The sequence below is a fragment of the Phyllopteryx taeniolatus genome, chromosome 19, assembly GCF_024500385.1.
Source record: "Phyllopteryx taeniolatus isolate TA_2022b chromosome 19, UOR_Ptae_1.2, whole genome shotgun sequence".
Classification (NCBI taxonomy): domain Eukaryota; kingdom Metazoa; phylum Chordata; class Actinopteri; order Syngnathiformes; family Syngnathidae; genus Phyllopteryx; species Phyllopteryx taeniolatus.
In genome coordinates, this window is record NC_084520.1 from 15,131,218 (window position 1) to 15,147,413 (window position 16,196).

Here is a 16,196-nt window from a genome sequence, read left to right on the forward strand (position 1 = left end):
CTCTCGCCTCGCTGTGCGCTTCTGATTGCAAACACAACGCCTCCCTCCACTGGCCCGTTCGCTCCCTCTTACGCCTTGTGCAGGTGGCAGGTGTAAAACTTTGATAGAGCCATAAATATGGATCGACTCGGTCCTGCCTGATACACTTTCTCTATCCCTACAGCAATGGAAGCAGTTTATGTACAAATGTATGGAATGTATGTACACATACTGGATATGGAGGCATTTGTAGCTTGGTGACTTTTTCCGGATATGAGCCGTCATTCGGACGATTTGGTTTTTTAGGTTCGAATTTTGCGCTGTACGGTGGCAGTGAACTCAACTGACTTCCCAATGAGCAGCAGTTTGGCGGGATCGTAAACGATTCTCCGAAAAAGAAGGTTCAAACTGTTTAGTGCCACTCCCACTTCAAATCAACTGTCAAGCTGAACATAAAACAAAACAAAATTACACTTTGTGTATTTAGAACAAACACATAGCCTTTCCGTCCGCCAGCTTAATGCTAATGCTAGTTATCATCTGCGGTGCTTTCACCCTTTGAGCAACAGAATGAACACCAATGGTGCAGCAGCACATATAAAACCAAGTGAATTAGTTAACTTATTGGTAAAACATAATGGGCTAACGAATAACATCACTGTGGTGATGTTATAATGCTCTACGGAACAGGTATCTGAACACAAACACATGTCGACAGACAATATAAAAATAGTTAGAGGCAAATATTCTTTATCCTCTGCAAAAGCAACTAATATTACGACATATACCTGTGCACTTGTGACAATCCCCTTCATGTAAATCCATATGTTTTTATTATACTGCCCCCAGGTGGCCAAGGCATGCACACCTGAAGGAGCGGCACAATGTCCATTGAATGGAAGCCCAAAATATTTGGCAAAAATGTTCCATTTCTTTACATTCTATTTACTTGTGCCATTTCTGTATGCTCTTGTGCTCTGTCCGTCAAGGAAATTTCCATTTTCCTCTTTCTCCCTCTCGCAGGGTGTCGGTGTGCGATGAGGACAAGCTGACGCATAACGAGTTCATCGGGGAGTCGCGGGTGGCCCTTCGCCGCGTGAAGCCCGACCAGACCAAACACTTCGACATCTGTCTGGAGCGCCCACCTCCTGTGAGAAGAAAATACATGCTGGGAGGGGGTAGGGGGCTTCCACCCCACGATCACGACAGAAAAGACCAAAAAAAAATGACCTTGAATAACGTCCTGCGCGTTATTGACGCAATTTCGTGAGAAATTGATTTAAGGTTGAAATGCGTGTAGAGAATTAAGGCAGGTATTAGTTAAAGCAATTGTATGTACAGCACGTAATTATTTTACTTTATTTTAACGTTTTTATACCAAGCCCTACTAAATAATAATAACAGCTTCAAATGCACTCACTTGTACTACAGATTATATATCATATCTATATTTAGCAGTCGGTGAAGTGCGATATAAATCTAATTTACTTACTTACTTAATTACTTTACTTCAGGAGTGTCAAATCCATTTTTTGTCGCAGGCCATATTTTTGGTACGATTTCCCTCACAGGGCCGTTATGACTGTCAAACCGTTAATGTTTGATCATAGTCTCACATACAGTAAACACAACAAATTGATGGATAACTAGTTTTGAAATCAGAAGGCAAGGATAATAGTTTGTTCAAATATTGTTTGTTACTGTGAAAACGCATTTAATAATAAAAGACATTATTCATCACATAAGACGATGTGGAATTTGACAACTGTGCTTTACTACTTCCTTTCCAAAACTCGAAAAAAAAAAATATATATTTTTAGCCTTAATAAATTTGAAGCATTATTTTGAAGTCAACTCTATTTGAAAGCGATAAACCTAAATTCATAAGACTAATTAAATGTGAATTTTGCATTTGATTTACCTAACTAATAATTAAATTACCTAATTAAAACACTTTGTTTTTTGAGTGTACTTGCTTACGTCCTTATTTGCTTACTTGCTTACTAGGTTCTTAAGTCAAAAAGAAGCAGTAATTAGTCAAAGGGAAAATACCCTTATGATCTTTAAATCACAATGTTTTAATTCTAATAATTCAAATTCTAATAACAGTGGTTTAATTGTAATGGACAGAAAAGTGACTGTCCACGGTGCTGACCACCTTTGCAGCATGACTTAAGAAATGGCTCCACAAGATGGAGCAAATGGATTCAAGCATCTACGTCGGTGGGGACGATTGTGGTTCGGCGGGCCGTCGGAGGCCGTCGGGCGTCTCCGACATCTCGCCCCGTCGTTTTTCAAACAAGCCCTTTCGGGCCTGACTCTTCTCCTCTTCTTTCCACCCGCAGCTGCCCTCGCCCACGGCGATGAGCACGGCCCTCAGAGGCATCTCCTGCTACCTGAGAGAGGTGAGGACACCTTTTGACCGTCCGTCCGTCTGTACAACTGGCCTAACTTAAATATCAAAATTAATCCAACCGCCTCTATGTTTGTCAGCAAGCTGGTTTATTGAGTGCGGTGATTGTTTTTCGTGACATTGGCGCGCTCCCTCCTTTCTAAAAGAAAATTAAAAAATCATTTCCGCTGGTCTGCGGGCGTGCTGCGGCGGCCATCGACGCCTGTTCGCTTCTGCCTCCCTAATGAGTCGCTCGCTATCGACCTGTGAAGGTCTGAGCCGTTTTATTAGCACACGCGCCGCAAATGATCATCCCTAATTGCCAAGTGTATCAGTCAAGACGAACGTCCTCGCTTTTCCCTTTCCCAAAGAACACGGCAAGTTCTGGAGGATGGAATTGCGAGAAGCCGGGGAGAAAATTAGCGACGGGAGGATGAATGTGAGGCGCGGCATATTGATCACTTTACCGTGTGTCCCGCTCTCGCCTCCAGATAAGACTTAATGAGAGATGGAGCGATACAAAGGAGGTGAGAGACTGAAACTGCGGCTTCTCGTTTTCTGAGAAATTGCAAGTGGGAGCTTTTCCAGCAGATGTGGAGCTCCCGGACAAAACTACGACTATCCGTAAATAACATACAAAACACGCGTGCATGGATGCTTCTGGCCAAGCGGGTGAGTCACGGCCTCGCGCTTCAGCCGCTTTCTTCCACCTGTCACTTTGGATCTTCTCTGTCGCCTCGCTCGTGTGTCAAAAGCTTCGATAACAGTTTGCAGTCATCCGTGTAAAATACTGAAGCCGGTGCCAGGAACATCATTAATATGACCGGAATCGTCACCTCCTCACCTATTCTCGCTTGTTTTCCAACAGCAGGCAACTCAGCTAAATGTCACGTGGACATTTTGAAGTCCCCGAAAAGAAACAAGTCTTCTGAATTTACCAAGACAGACACGTGTGTTTTTAACAACCCTGTCAAATTTGAATGATTAAAAAAAATTAATACAAATCGTCAAGTAGTGTATATAAAATGACGATGTTGACGTGTTACTGCCAACAGTCAATCAAATACCACTTCTACAACCTGGAAAAATGGATGTTACTTAGTCTCTAGGATCTTTCTAATGCCTACACATAAGTACATGTTGGAGTAGAGCCGTGAAAATATATCCTCTTAAAGTCGTCGCAGGGCTTTTCTCGCCGCGACAACGAGGCGCTCTAAAGCGGCCATGCCAACGTGAAGCTCCTGTCCGCACGCTTTCAAGTCAGACTTTTTTCTTTGTTTTGTTTTTTTATATTTTATGTCCCACTCGCTAATCCGCCTTTCTTTGGCTGACGTGCGTGTACTCATGGCTGACAACGAGGCGCTCTGAATAGGCCACGGCAGCGGTCTATCCAAAGAGAAGATATTTTTTTTTGGAGTGTAGGAATGGCTAGCTAGCTAACTGCTTGTTGCAATTACGCCGGATAACCACTGATGCGAACAGAAGCTTCTTTTCTGTCTGATGTAATGGGAGGGGCAACTCATGCCAGGCGCCGAACGAGGCCCCATTTTAGCCACGCCCCCACAAAACTGATAACGTGAAATGGTGAAAAAAAATATCCATTACTACTGTACATAGTTCTCAGTCCTTGCACGTTTCCAGAAATGTATCATTTATTTAGAAACAAATCTCTGGATTTCCTGTCAAGGCAGCAAAACCACTCTTCCATTATCAAATTACTTTTAAACAAGAATGAACACATTTTGAAATCACACAGGATGAGTTTTATCCATTCGTGTCAACATTGGACACCATAAGAGATCTAATCAGGGTGTGGTTTACTGCCACATAAACCTTCCACACTTGGAGGAATTTGTCCTTGTATATTGTTATTGGCAATAAAACAGCCAAATGCTAGAAAACCTGCAGACTAAATGGTGTGGTTGAAAAATGTTATTGCTAGTGCGCACGCACACACACACACAAACAAGCATACATCAATTTGGCATTTAAGCCCAACATACAAAATCAATACATTTTTCTTCTTTCACGACGTCAAAACAAATCCCTGTAAGTGTGAAGACAGAACTCATAAAACGCATCAATATGACTCGGACTATCTCATGCAATAGTGATGTGTTATTTGCGATCACTAGGTTTGTCTTCCCTAAGGAATCCATGAAATGTTGAAGAGGATCTGTGGGAAAAAAAAAGAAAAGAAAGAAAAGCATGTACATCAGATACAAGCGTCGCACTACTTTGACCTTTTTATCCCCGATTCCTCATGCATCATGGATGGCATATGATTCAAAAAACTCAATAGGATTCTTGCTCTGGCATTCGTTGAAAGTGTGAAAAATATCAGCTGAAAAGTGCGGCCGGTAAAAGGGTGACCTGTAGGGACATGCAACAAAGACTGCTTCCACTCCAGATGTGGTGGTGTGAATAATAATCCAAATCAATAGGGTTCTTGCTAACACAGGAAGAACTCAACGTTTAGTTTCGTGATTCTCAATAAGAAAAAATCCGTCCTTTAAAACTTTCTAAAATCAACACATTTGTTAGCCCTTATAGGGTGTTTTCCATTATGTATTAGCATTAAGCTAGCGTAAAGTAATGTGGTTAATTTGAATACATGTGTAATTCTCTTTCTTTGATGTTCACTTTGACAGTAAATTCAATCGGGTGTGGCAATAAACAAACTTTTTTCAAGGCCCTACTGTATTGCTTGACGAAGTTCCTCCGGTCAATCAATCAGAAGACGGGAAAGTGCTGAAGTTATTATTGATTTATAAAAATCCATCAATCAATAAAGAAGACAGTCCCATTGCTATTATCGTTAAAAGTTACATCAGTCAGCACTACTGCTTCTGAAGGCCCTGGGCAGATTAGATTGACATGGCAACACATACAGGCTTAAATCTGATTGGCCCAAAAAAAAAAACACACACAAACATACAGTACTGGAAGCAGTGCCGCTAAGAGCAACACTATGAAATTAAGACAGTAGACTGTTGGGAATGAATTAATACGATTTTATGTTAGAATTTCGGTTGTAGATGTAAGTCAACTCGGTGCTTCTGATAATGTTTAGGCCAGCGCAGCAGAGAAGGCGCTAATAGTTGTAGACTTCATCACATTATTAACCTGACTCGGGCGTCATGAGAAGCTACACGACCAGAGCTCAGTCCTATCTTTACAATGCGTCAGGGAAATATAAAGTGTTGAATTACAGTCGCCGCGTGTGTTGCGGGGCCGTATTGCTTTTGATTACATACGGGGCTCCCGCAGCTCAACCTTCTGCCACTTTTCTCACCATCGCGTCTCTCCTCTGGTCGTCAGTGGGAGACGGAGCAGCAGAGAAGTTTGGAGGAGAGAGGCCGCCTGCTGCTGTGTCTGCAGTACGTCCCCCCGGGCGACGTCGACGGCGACGAGGGTCCCGGCGAGGCCAAGGAGAGGACGCGCGGCGGCCTGTGCGTGGGCGTCAAGCGCTGCGCCCACCTGGCCGCCATGGACGTCAACGGCTTCTCCGACCCCTACGTTAAAACGTAAGGAATCAGCGGGGTTTGTCCGGGCTCATTTTGAATGGGGAAATGAGACACACCCATATTTCAGCCCAGCATTTACATTATCAACATTCATAACCATAATCATAGTATTTATAAACTTAGCATTAACTTAGCTGTTGTTTTCCTCAAATTTTCTCATTCAAATATCCATCCATCCATTTTCTGATTCGCTTCTCCTCACTAGGGTCGCGGGCGTGCTGGAGCCTATCCCAGCTGTCATCGGGCAGGAGGCGGGGTACACCCTGAACTGGTTGCCAGCCAATCGCAGGGCACATAGAAACAAACAACCAATCGCACTCACATTCACGCCAACGGGCAATTTAGAGTTTTCAATTAATGTGCATGTTTTTGGGATGTGGGAGGAAACCGGAGTGCCCGGAGAAAACCCACGCAGGCACGGGGAGAACATGCAAACTCCACACAGGCGGGGCCGGGGATTGAACCCGGGTCCTCAGAACTGTGAGGCTGACGCTCTAACCAGTCGGCCACCGTGCCGCCTCATTCAAATATATATATATATTTTTTTTTAATTCCTTTATCTCATTAAATAATTGGTAATATGATTTATTGTAATTAGATACGAAAAATGCCAAACTGTTTTACATTACAGAGTTAACGTTTAACATTTATATTTTTAAATAATGGGTAATAAACCCCCAAAATTAAGCAGTTATAAGTTTTATAACAGAATGAATTATTTGGCGGCGTTTTATCGCTTTGGTTGGAAGTTTGAGGTGTCACAAACGCAAAACTCTAAAACGACAGCACCTGTCAGTGAATGGGTTAGGAGACTGTATGCGTGCAAATGTTTTTGGCCACTTATAATAAGACCTCAGAATTTCATTATTCTGCCACATATTGTGAGTCTAAAGGCCCTTTATAGTGATATTGACCCCTCATAACAGAGCTGTTTGTTTTTGTCACTAGACTCGGAGTCCGACAATTAATCCTACGGTGGTCATTAGAGTAAATGAAAGGACAGAAACGGTCTCGTACTGTACCGCTGACCACCCCGGCATGAATCAACCATCGTCGTCACTCGTGAAACGACTGACTGAGCCATCAGAGTAACGGTGACAGATGACGGCGGCTTTCCCACAAGTGGGAGCCATTGCCAGTGTGTTCATTCATCAAGATAACGATCGCGGCTTTGTATGTTATGTCAGTCTTCGAAAAGGGAGCGACGCACTCCGCTGCTGGGGTCAGACCGCCGAGCACAACACAAGAGTCTGGCGGGGTTGTTAGTGTCACAAAAGTGCCCCAACGTTTCATTACTCCGCGGTAAAAGGAAAGCAATATTGTGTGTGTCAGCGAGGTCAGCGAGGTCAGCGAGGCTCCGCCGCTTGACTGATGTACTCTGACGGGAAAGGAGACAAATAAGCGTGGAAATCTTCTTAATGCCACACTTTTTTTTTTTCTCTTCAGGGGCTTCGATAGCCAAACAACCCACAGTCGTGCCCACGCATGAGCTCGCAAATAGACACGTGCGTGTTTGACGGGCTGCACAAATTGGGGATGGGAGTCCGTTGTTCGGAACTGCGCCGATCTGGCTCGGTCTAACGTTTGTTTTAATGAGGGTTGTGGTGCAAAGCTCATCGTTGTTCAGCAACCAGCCAAAACATAAATGAATACAGAAAGGTATGAATGAATAAATGCATTAACAAAACTGAATAAACAGGTCATGGATGGATGGATAAATTACAAATAACATTTTTAAATAATGAAAGACAATTTTGGGCACTATTTCAAACAAAAATATCAATCGTAGAATTTGTAACACCCCCCACCCCAAAAAAAAAAAAAAAAAACAGGACCAGTTTAAATTAAATTAAATAAATGAATAATAGTTGTAATTAAAAAAAAAAAACTAAATAAAAAAAAATAATACTGGACCAATTATGCAAAGTTAGCATGTGAAACACCTCGTGGTATTTCTTAGGGATGGGCCAGTACCGATGCCAGGCATCGGTATCGGGCCGATACCGATCCCTGGTATCAAGCTATCAAGTATTCATGACAGTTGCCGATAGCCGTCACAAAAAAATCTGACAATCCTCCTCGCCAGTAGTTGCCGAGTCGTAGTGTGACGGTTTGACACATCGGCGAATCATCATGTGCGTCACAAAGAAAGAAAAGGGTGTTTGTTCACAATTATCTGTCATTGTGTTGATTTAAATTTTAAGTATCAAAAGTACGAGTGGAGTACTCAAGAGTGAATACTTGTGCTGGTATCAGTCTGAAAAAAAAAGTGGTATCGAATTTCCCTAGTATTTTGTGCTACTCTTCTTCTGAAAGGAAACGTAACAAATCACAACTCAACGTTAATGTTTTGTTAATTTAGAGATTGAGGACATTTCTTGGTATTGCCCATACATCCTTGCCACACACACACACACACACAGCCAAGTGGGCCTACGCATCCCACTCATTCGTGGCGCCACGCCGCCTTGTTTCGGTTGACGTGCGCGCATACAAATTCTTCTCGCAAGACGCTTTGTTGTGTCTGCGAGCACACGCCGCGCTGTGGGTGGAAAGCTGAATAAGAGCTTTAGCCGCTCTGCTTCCTGCTTGGAAATATTCTTGGGGGGGGCGATATCGGATTACAGCTCGCTGACGGATACCGATGCAATATGTGTGGCGTCGGTGAAGATGACGGCACTCACGCGGGGGGCCGCACGCTCGCAAATAATGCCATCAGCACAGAAAAAAAACACTATGTTGCATTTTTTTTTCTTCCTTGCCGAGCGCTAGATGACCGGATGGATCGCACACTTGCCACTTTTAACGCAGCTAGCATAAGCTAAAAGAGACGAATAGGACAGCTAACGTCTACTAAATTGACTTTGAAGTCAAAGTAAAATGGACCTTTTTAATGGATTTGAATTTAGGATGTTCGATATCGCCTTTTTGAAGACTGATACCAGTATGAGTATTCTCTCACACATCCCGAGTATCGGTCAAACAATGCCTAAAAACTTATTTAATAGCGTCAAGCCTTTCCTTCGGCCTCTGTCGTCGACGCCAGTGTGATAAAAGTCGAGTCGAAGTCGATTAATCGATGTCGTTGATATTTTTTCAGGCCCTTTGTTCCAGTGGTCCCGCTGCTGTGAATATTTTAAGACTAGATGATGATCGGAATAGCCAAAGCTAATGAGGCTAACCGCTGTTCTCAGCTACAACTAGCTTATTTTCATACTCTGGGACCCGCGCAGACGTACGAAGACCGTCGCCTTGTCGGCCGAACATTTCGCTGCTCCGCGCGGCGTTGTTGTCCGGCGACGGCAGCAGACGGCCGGCTCGAAAGTCCTCTGTAAATTGGCCGCCCAAAACACGTAATTGGTCGATGTTAAGTATTAAACGTCGACGCGGGGGAAGTAATGCCGACCAATCAGTTCAACCCCTACGAGCGATATCGTAAATTGTGCCTTTACAAAGATAATTGAACACTTTGTCTATTGGTATTGTAGCTGGCGTTTGCAGTGCTGTAAAACAAAGAAAAGAATCAATCCTGCCTCCGAAATTCCAGAGCTAACACGCTTGGCTTTACATGTGAAATCAGCTTAGAAAAGTCATGACTATTCCTTGCAGCAGGTGGACGAGTCGCAGAGGCTCAATGACGCTGTCACGCTCTTTGTCTCAGGTACCTCAAGCCAGATGTTCAGAAGAAGTCCAAGCACAAAACTGCAGTGATAAAAAAGACACTCAACCCGGAGTTTAATGAGGTACACTGTCAATGCTCATGTGCTCAATGCGTGAATGCAAAGCGAAGGCTCATTTAGGCTCCAACGGTGCTCGGACACGCTCGGCCGCGTGCGCGGCCAATTACTGTTTGCATACGTTCGTCTTGCCGCCTCGTTAGGGACACGGCAGCGAGGCTTTCCCGATGACGGCTCCACCTTTTGCTCCGTCTTCTCAGGAGTTCTTCTACGAAATCTCCTTCTCAGAGCTCGCCACCAAGACGTTAGAGGTCACCGTGTGGGACTACGACCTCGGCAGGTCAAATGACTTCATCGGTGAGTTGAAATGGCTCACTGTAAAGCTAACTTGCGGCTGGCGGAAACTAGCACGAGTAAACAAACCTTTTCATGTCATTAGACTACAGCAGAGAGATGGCCAAAAAAAACAGGAGAGTTAGCTTGAATGATGATTGTAAAAGATGTAACGTTAGCTAAAAAAGAGAAATGGAACAGCAGCCATAAATTACATTTCGCCAGCTAAATTGATTCCAATAATTGACTCTTCTGTTGGCAAAGATGTTCTCTTGACGCTGTTTTTTACTGGCAAGCGAGCTGCTCTGTTTTGCTAAATGACCCAAAGATAACCCAACCAAACATTTTATACATACCTCTGAGAAAATGGCTTCCACAAACCCGATGATGGAGATTTGCTTTGGAGGAGAGGAGAAGCGGCGGGAAAACAGGCCAAAATTCAGATATCAGGGGATTACATTCTCGGTCTGGTTTAGAAATAGTGTCGAGATAATCTTTTAAATCGAGATTTAAATGTTTCTACAGAGGTAGCCGTAGTAACAAAACCTTTAATGAAAATGGAAAGGACATTAAGTGACGTTTGCTTAACTCTTCTGGTGTCTCGTGCCTGCGGTCAGGGGGCGTGTCCTTAGGGTGCCACTCGCAGGGGGACACCCTGCAGCACTGGGTAGACTGTCTGAAGAACAAGGGCAAGAAGGTGGAGCGCTGGCACACGCTGACCAACGAGCTGCCCGGCGCCACGTCGCAGGAATGAAGCGCACCTCTCAGGATTGTGCGAGCGGCGACACCACGGCGGCGAGGGAGACGGCGGAGGCTTTTCTGCATGACTGTCAAAGAACTCGCAGCCGCACAAAAGGACTTCTTCATTCATGAAAAGAACAAAAAATAAACGCATCAGTCGGAGAAAAGCGGGAAGAGTCACAGATCGTAAGAGGCCTCATCATCGCACCCGCCACAAAACTGCTTTTTTGAAGCGGATCCATTTGGGACGCTTGTTCCATTTTTTGGGTGGATTTTGCTGAGCCTAAAGTCACGTACACGCACAGGAAGGATATTGAAAAGGCGTTTTCGCATAACGCGCGGCTGCGGTTGGTGTGCATTGGGATGTCGCCAACTACTGGCCTGGCATGTATATGAATTGCAAAACAATTTCAAGAAGGAAAAAATGAAAGATTTGTTTTTTGGTTTTTTTCCTGAAGAGTTTGTCACGTAAAAGTACTCGAACGCAGTCTTTCCCAACATTTTGGATCCAAAGCACATACACTACTCATACAAAGATATATATATCGCTCTTTCGGCTGAAATGATCGGTCCAACTGTTCAGCGTTTCAGTACTTTTTGCACAGCTTTCTGTTCTCTAAAAAAAGAAGCTAAACGGCACCTTGATGCCTTTCTGTGACTCTTCCAGTCTTTTTGTATCTCAACTGATCACCTTCTTAGCTCAGCGGTACTATTGATCAATTGTTAGGTGTCGTCTCGGTCTCATGATGTCAAAATCTTAACAAAATGTTGAAGAGGACTGTTTCGAGTTGATTCATGGATCAAACTGTTTTTTTCTTTTTCTATCGGCTCCTTGTTAACGTTGAACAGTTGGACATGTGCATTTCAAAGTTTAGAAAAGGTCAAATTAGGTTCACCTGTAAAGTTTATACAGTGGCCCGAAAATCGCGGTTAATTGAGGCCCATTATAATTGCATTAAAAACAAAAAGGGGCTTTTTTTTTATTTTTTTTATTTTAAACTAAAAAATTCTGTAAAAACCACCAATATGTGTTTTCAGGGTCGGTTCCCCCCCCCCCAAAAAAAAAGACAAAGGAATAAAAGAAAATGTGCAAATAGGTGAATCCACAGGAACCGAAGCGCAAGCATGCGGAGGTCCACTGTCGTGCATTTTAGGCTCATCCAGAAATTTCACCCCAAAGCTGAATATCCCAAACTTTTTTGTGAGTAGAGTATTTTAAATGAGAAAACCATCATGGAACACCGTGCAAAAACGTCACAAAAAACTACTGAAATAATTGAGATTTTGCCTAAATTTACTCACAAATTCACTGTGAAATGTGAGCAGGTTTAGTCGAACACAAAGCTCAACACGCACGCATGTCAATTGTACCTTCTGCCACTCGGTGGCCAAGAACATATCATTGTTCTGCTGACACTATACGTCACTGGCATAGATAGATGAACGAAAATCCTTTTTCTGACCAATTCAGTGGAACTGGATCGTTTCCCCAGGCACGCACGATTATCTCGAAAGGCACAGTAGTCGAGAATCGCTTTGACGTGAAATCGTGCGGGGAAATTAGCAAACGGCGGCAGATGAGGATGTGCTTATCCTGTTACGTTGGACCAGTTGTGTTGACAAGCGGATCTCGCTCGCACCCGCTATAAGCGCTTCCGAGGATCTTCAAATAGACAATTTTGCATTTATTAGATTTTGGATGTGTGGGGTTGTGACAGCACGGCGCTGCTGACAGCCTAACAAGCGCGACAAGGAGAATCGGCTCTTCCACGTGAACGACTTCCTATCAATTGTTGGCATGCTCGGTGTTGCTGGAGTCGACTCAAAGACAAAAAAAAAAAAAAAACGTGCTGCAAGATGACGCGTTCATTGTTGTTCCACAGTTGCACTCTTTTTATCTCAGTGTCATGTTTATGCGATTTGTGTTTTGTTTTTGTTTTTCTCTCTCATGTGCTTTGCAAATATCCCAAAGTTATGAACCTTAAGTGAGGTACGCTCATACCGATTTTTAACATCCTAATCGATTTTTTTCAATGACTAACACCTTTGAGAGGCAGTGTGGTGCCACAAGGCAAAACATACAAACAAAGGAGAAAGACTACTACTACTATACTACTACTGGTAGTAGTAGTCGTATTACAGTATCTGGTAACTACATTGCGGTTTTGTTGATTAAATATGTTGAAACTTTAGAAAGTCATTTGAGCATTTATTCCATATTGTTGACATCTTAAGGTCCCTGTACTATTACACACTTTGTCCAAAAAAAATCCACTACTCGTGCCACTTTTGGACTACTAGTATGTAATTAAAAATTACTAGTAAACTACTGTGCTGCTCTAGTAACACTACTAAGCCCAACAAGTAGGCATATGTCACGCACTAGTTGCCCCCTGTACCCTGCTTATACCGCCAAAGTGCACACTACTAGTTTTGCCTCACTAGGACCGTGTAGGTTTCCTACTAGTATGCCCAAGTTGTGGACCTTAAGCTGGATATGAAGGATATGGAATAAATGTGCAAACCACAAGACATGGCCAATAAAAAAAATATTCGGGACGCTTGGTGACAAGGAACTATGTTGCAATGAAGGGAGGAGCTTCATTTCGTCAGGCCATAAGCTTGTCTAATGGGAAAAAAGCGCCTTGCTGCCATCTTGTGGCATCTATAGGCAATTACAAACCTTTTTGGGTGGGCGTCAATGACTCATGGGGGTTCACTGTAATTCACATTTATGTATCAAAGCGTAAAACATTCTACATAGCGGCTGCCTTTTGAAATGTAATTGGAAGCCGCAATGTTTATGTGTGATCCAAAGGCATGCTGAAAAATAGATGTAAAAATATATATATTGTGTTGGCGGGTTCTTGTTTTTTTGTTAGGGGTTCTGTGTCTTCTGGAAGTTCAAGTGAGCATGGTTTATTTTTATTCCATAAATTGTTCGTATCGATTTGCTTGGTGCATCCCTCGAGTTCTTTCCGTAAGGCCAATAAAATCCAATACTGCCCCTTAGAGGCCGGACTGTGCAACTGCACACTTGAAGCCACAAATGCAAAAGCTGATCTCGTCTGTCTTGCTCGACCTTGTTGACGCCTGTGAGTGACGTTGTGTCAACGCAGATACACACCAGATGTAATAAAAGCACAAAGAAGACAGAAGAACCAAGAAAAAGAAGAAGGTCTAATCTGACATGTTATATGAACCAGCTGGACAACAAGATTATTTGGGGCGAGGGCGAGTGGACGATAAAATAAATACATTCAATAAATTCATAACACAGTAGGGGCAAAATACTCCATTTAAAAATATTCAAAATAGATTTTTTTTTAATGCCCTCAGTATCCTAACACCAATTAACCCTAACTACCACGTGGACCCATAAATACCAGAGCAATTAAAGATTTTTAGAAAATAAATCATAATGTTACAAGAAAAGAAAATCATAAATATATATTATTTAAAGATTGTTTTTGTGTGATAATAATGTCGGAATTTTGTAAAGAAAAGTTGTAATCTTTACAAGAACAAAGATGTATTTTGTCAGGGTAGAAAGTTGTAATCTCATGGGAATAAAATTGCATTTTCCCAAGATAAATCTCAATATTATTTAGTCAAAGTTTAATGCGGGAAGAAAGTAATTATGTTTTAACAAGAGTAATAACATCTTTTATTTGGGAAAAGACGCCTTTATCCCCCCCCCCCCCCCCAAAAAAAATAAAATAATAATAATAAATAATTTGTGAGCCCTGCAAAAGTTGCCACATAACATTTATAAGTGCCAAAAAAATTATCACGCTGTTAAAAAAGACAGTAGAGCTGACATCAGGTGAGAAAATGCACCGCAAAGCGGCTCATGCTAAAAATAACAGCAACATTTTGTCACATTTCGCTTCAAACAATGTTTCAAAAAAAACTCGTGCATTTTTGACAGTCGCTTTTTTTGGGGTGGAACATTTACAACAATATTTATCAACTTAGAGATATATGAAATAGTTCCATCCAAAAATGTCATGTTGCACCTAAATGTTAAATCTAAATTCAAATATTCAAATACAGCGCTTACAACGGCCGCCAAACAAACAGGTCAGACTGGACAATAAAGCCAATAAGAAGCAAAGGACCGTTTGCATCATGTTCAATTTCCTGCAGCACATTCAAAATGAACGACCTTCTTCACAATGAACGAGTCCGACGGGGGCAGGCAGCTCATTTGACATCCATTAAACTAGAATTGCGGGTATGTTATAAACATATTCAATTAGAAATCCATTTCTTATGCGGACCGCAGGAAAACACCCAGCTCCTCCTTTTGCACATGACATGAAATTGCTTAAAATGGAAAAATGGAAAAGTATATACTTAAGTACTGTAACAAAGTATTTACACTTGTTTACTTCCCACCACTGCTATTTTTTTTTTTTTTTTTGACCAGAGAATGATAGCCTAGCATTTAGCATAGAATCAATGCTGAAGTGTCAAAAAAAATACATAAATTATGAATCAGTCAGTGCAGAATAGGAGCACATTGCTCCTTAATAAATTATTCAATGGACAGATTGAACTGATTCATAATGGATGACATCCACCAGGGAGAGAAAAATGTAAATAATGCCGCAAAACAAAAAAAGGATGAAGGGTGACGAAATGTGATTATGTCACGAGAGGGCCATGTTTCAGCATTTTAGGAGAACGCGGGGCTGAAAACTTTCTGGTGGAGGAAGAGACCGGATGCCGCTTTGCTGATATGAGCCAGCTGGATTTAATCCCACTGACCCACTTAGCGCTTATGTAGACAAATGTGAGTGGCTGCAGTACAGTAGCTCCTGTCACATTAGCTGACTCACAGTACAGCACAGGATCTTTGCCTGTCAACATGTAAACAACCAAAGGGGATTTATTTTTGTATTTATTCCTGCTCTCATACTGGACGTTGTAAAAGTGTGTTTGAATTCCAAAATGCACACATTTCCTTTTAAAACCACTCTTCTGGGAACGACCAAACCATTTGGAGGGGGGGGGGGCGCTTAAGTAGGCTTAGCAACGCCACTGCCAAATATTATGTTAGCTTAACACATTTGAATCATGTGCAGCCGATGTACATCTTCAAAATGAATAATTTCAAAGGATTTTAGAAGTGTGAAGCAAAAATAGGATTTCAATTCAAATTCTCGAGACATGGTGAGATTCTTCGGTTATATAACAACGTGGATGAGGTTGTTATCAGAGTGCGTATTCTAAAAAGGATTTTGAAATTTTCTGGAAATTTACTGGAACTTTTCTACCCCCTTGCAACCCTATGAATAACTTCTACTCATTTCCGTTAGTCTGTCATTTCGCATAAAATGTTAGCATTAAGCTGGCACAATTCTTAGATGGGTGAACGTTGAGTGTTTAAATATAAACTATTCCATTTGCTTTAGTTTTATGTGTCCGTTTAGCTGCGAACTTGGACTAGGAGTCACAAACAGCTTGAAGCAAGCACACGTTACCTCTTATTCGGAGACATTTGTGAGCGCAAGTGAAAACAGGAGCTGAGGAATTCTTAAA

General features: G+C 42.3%; 1 protein-coding gene across 3 annotated transcripts in view; it reads left to right on the forward strand.

Annotated features, from left to right (window-relative positions):
• doc2a (double C2-like domains, alpha) overlaps positions 1-13,603 on the forward strand; it is a 41,762-nt gene extending 28,159 nt beyond the window's left edge. For all 3 annotated transcript variants that reach the window (XM_061757326.1, XM_061757327.1, XM_061757325.1), the window contains 6 exons: positions 1,003-1,129; positions 2,325-2,384; positions 5,693-5,898; positions 9,560-9,641; positions 9,836-9,932; positions 10,526-13,603. In XM_061757326.1, coding sequence (XP_061613310.1) covers positions 1,003-1,129; positions 2,325-2,384; positions 5,693-5,898; positions 9,560-9,641; positions 9,836-9,932; positions 10,526-10,662 — 709 coding nt within the window. In that variant the 3' untranslated portion in view covers positions 10,663-13,603. The remainder of the gene's footprint in view (positions 1-1,002; positions 1,130-2,324; positions 2,385-5,692; positions 5,899-9,559; positions 9,642-9,835; positions 9,933-10,525) is intronic.
• The last annotated feature ends 2,593 nt before the right edge of the window (positions 13,604-16,196 follow it).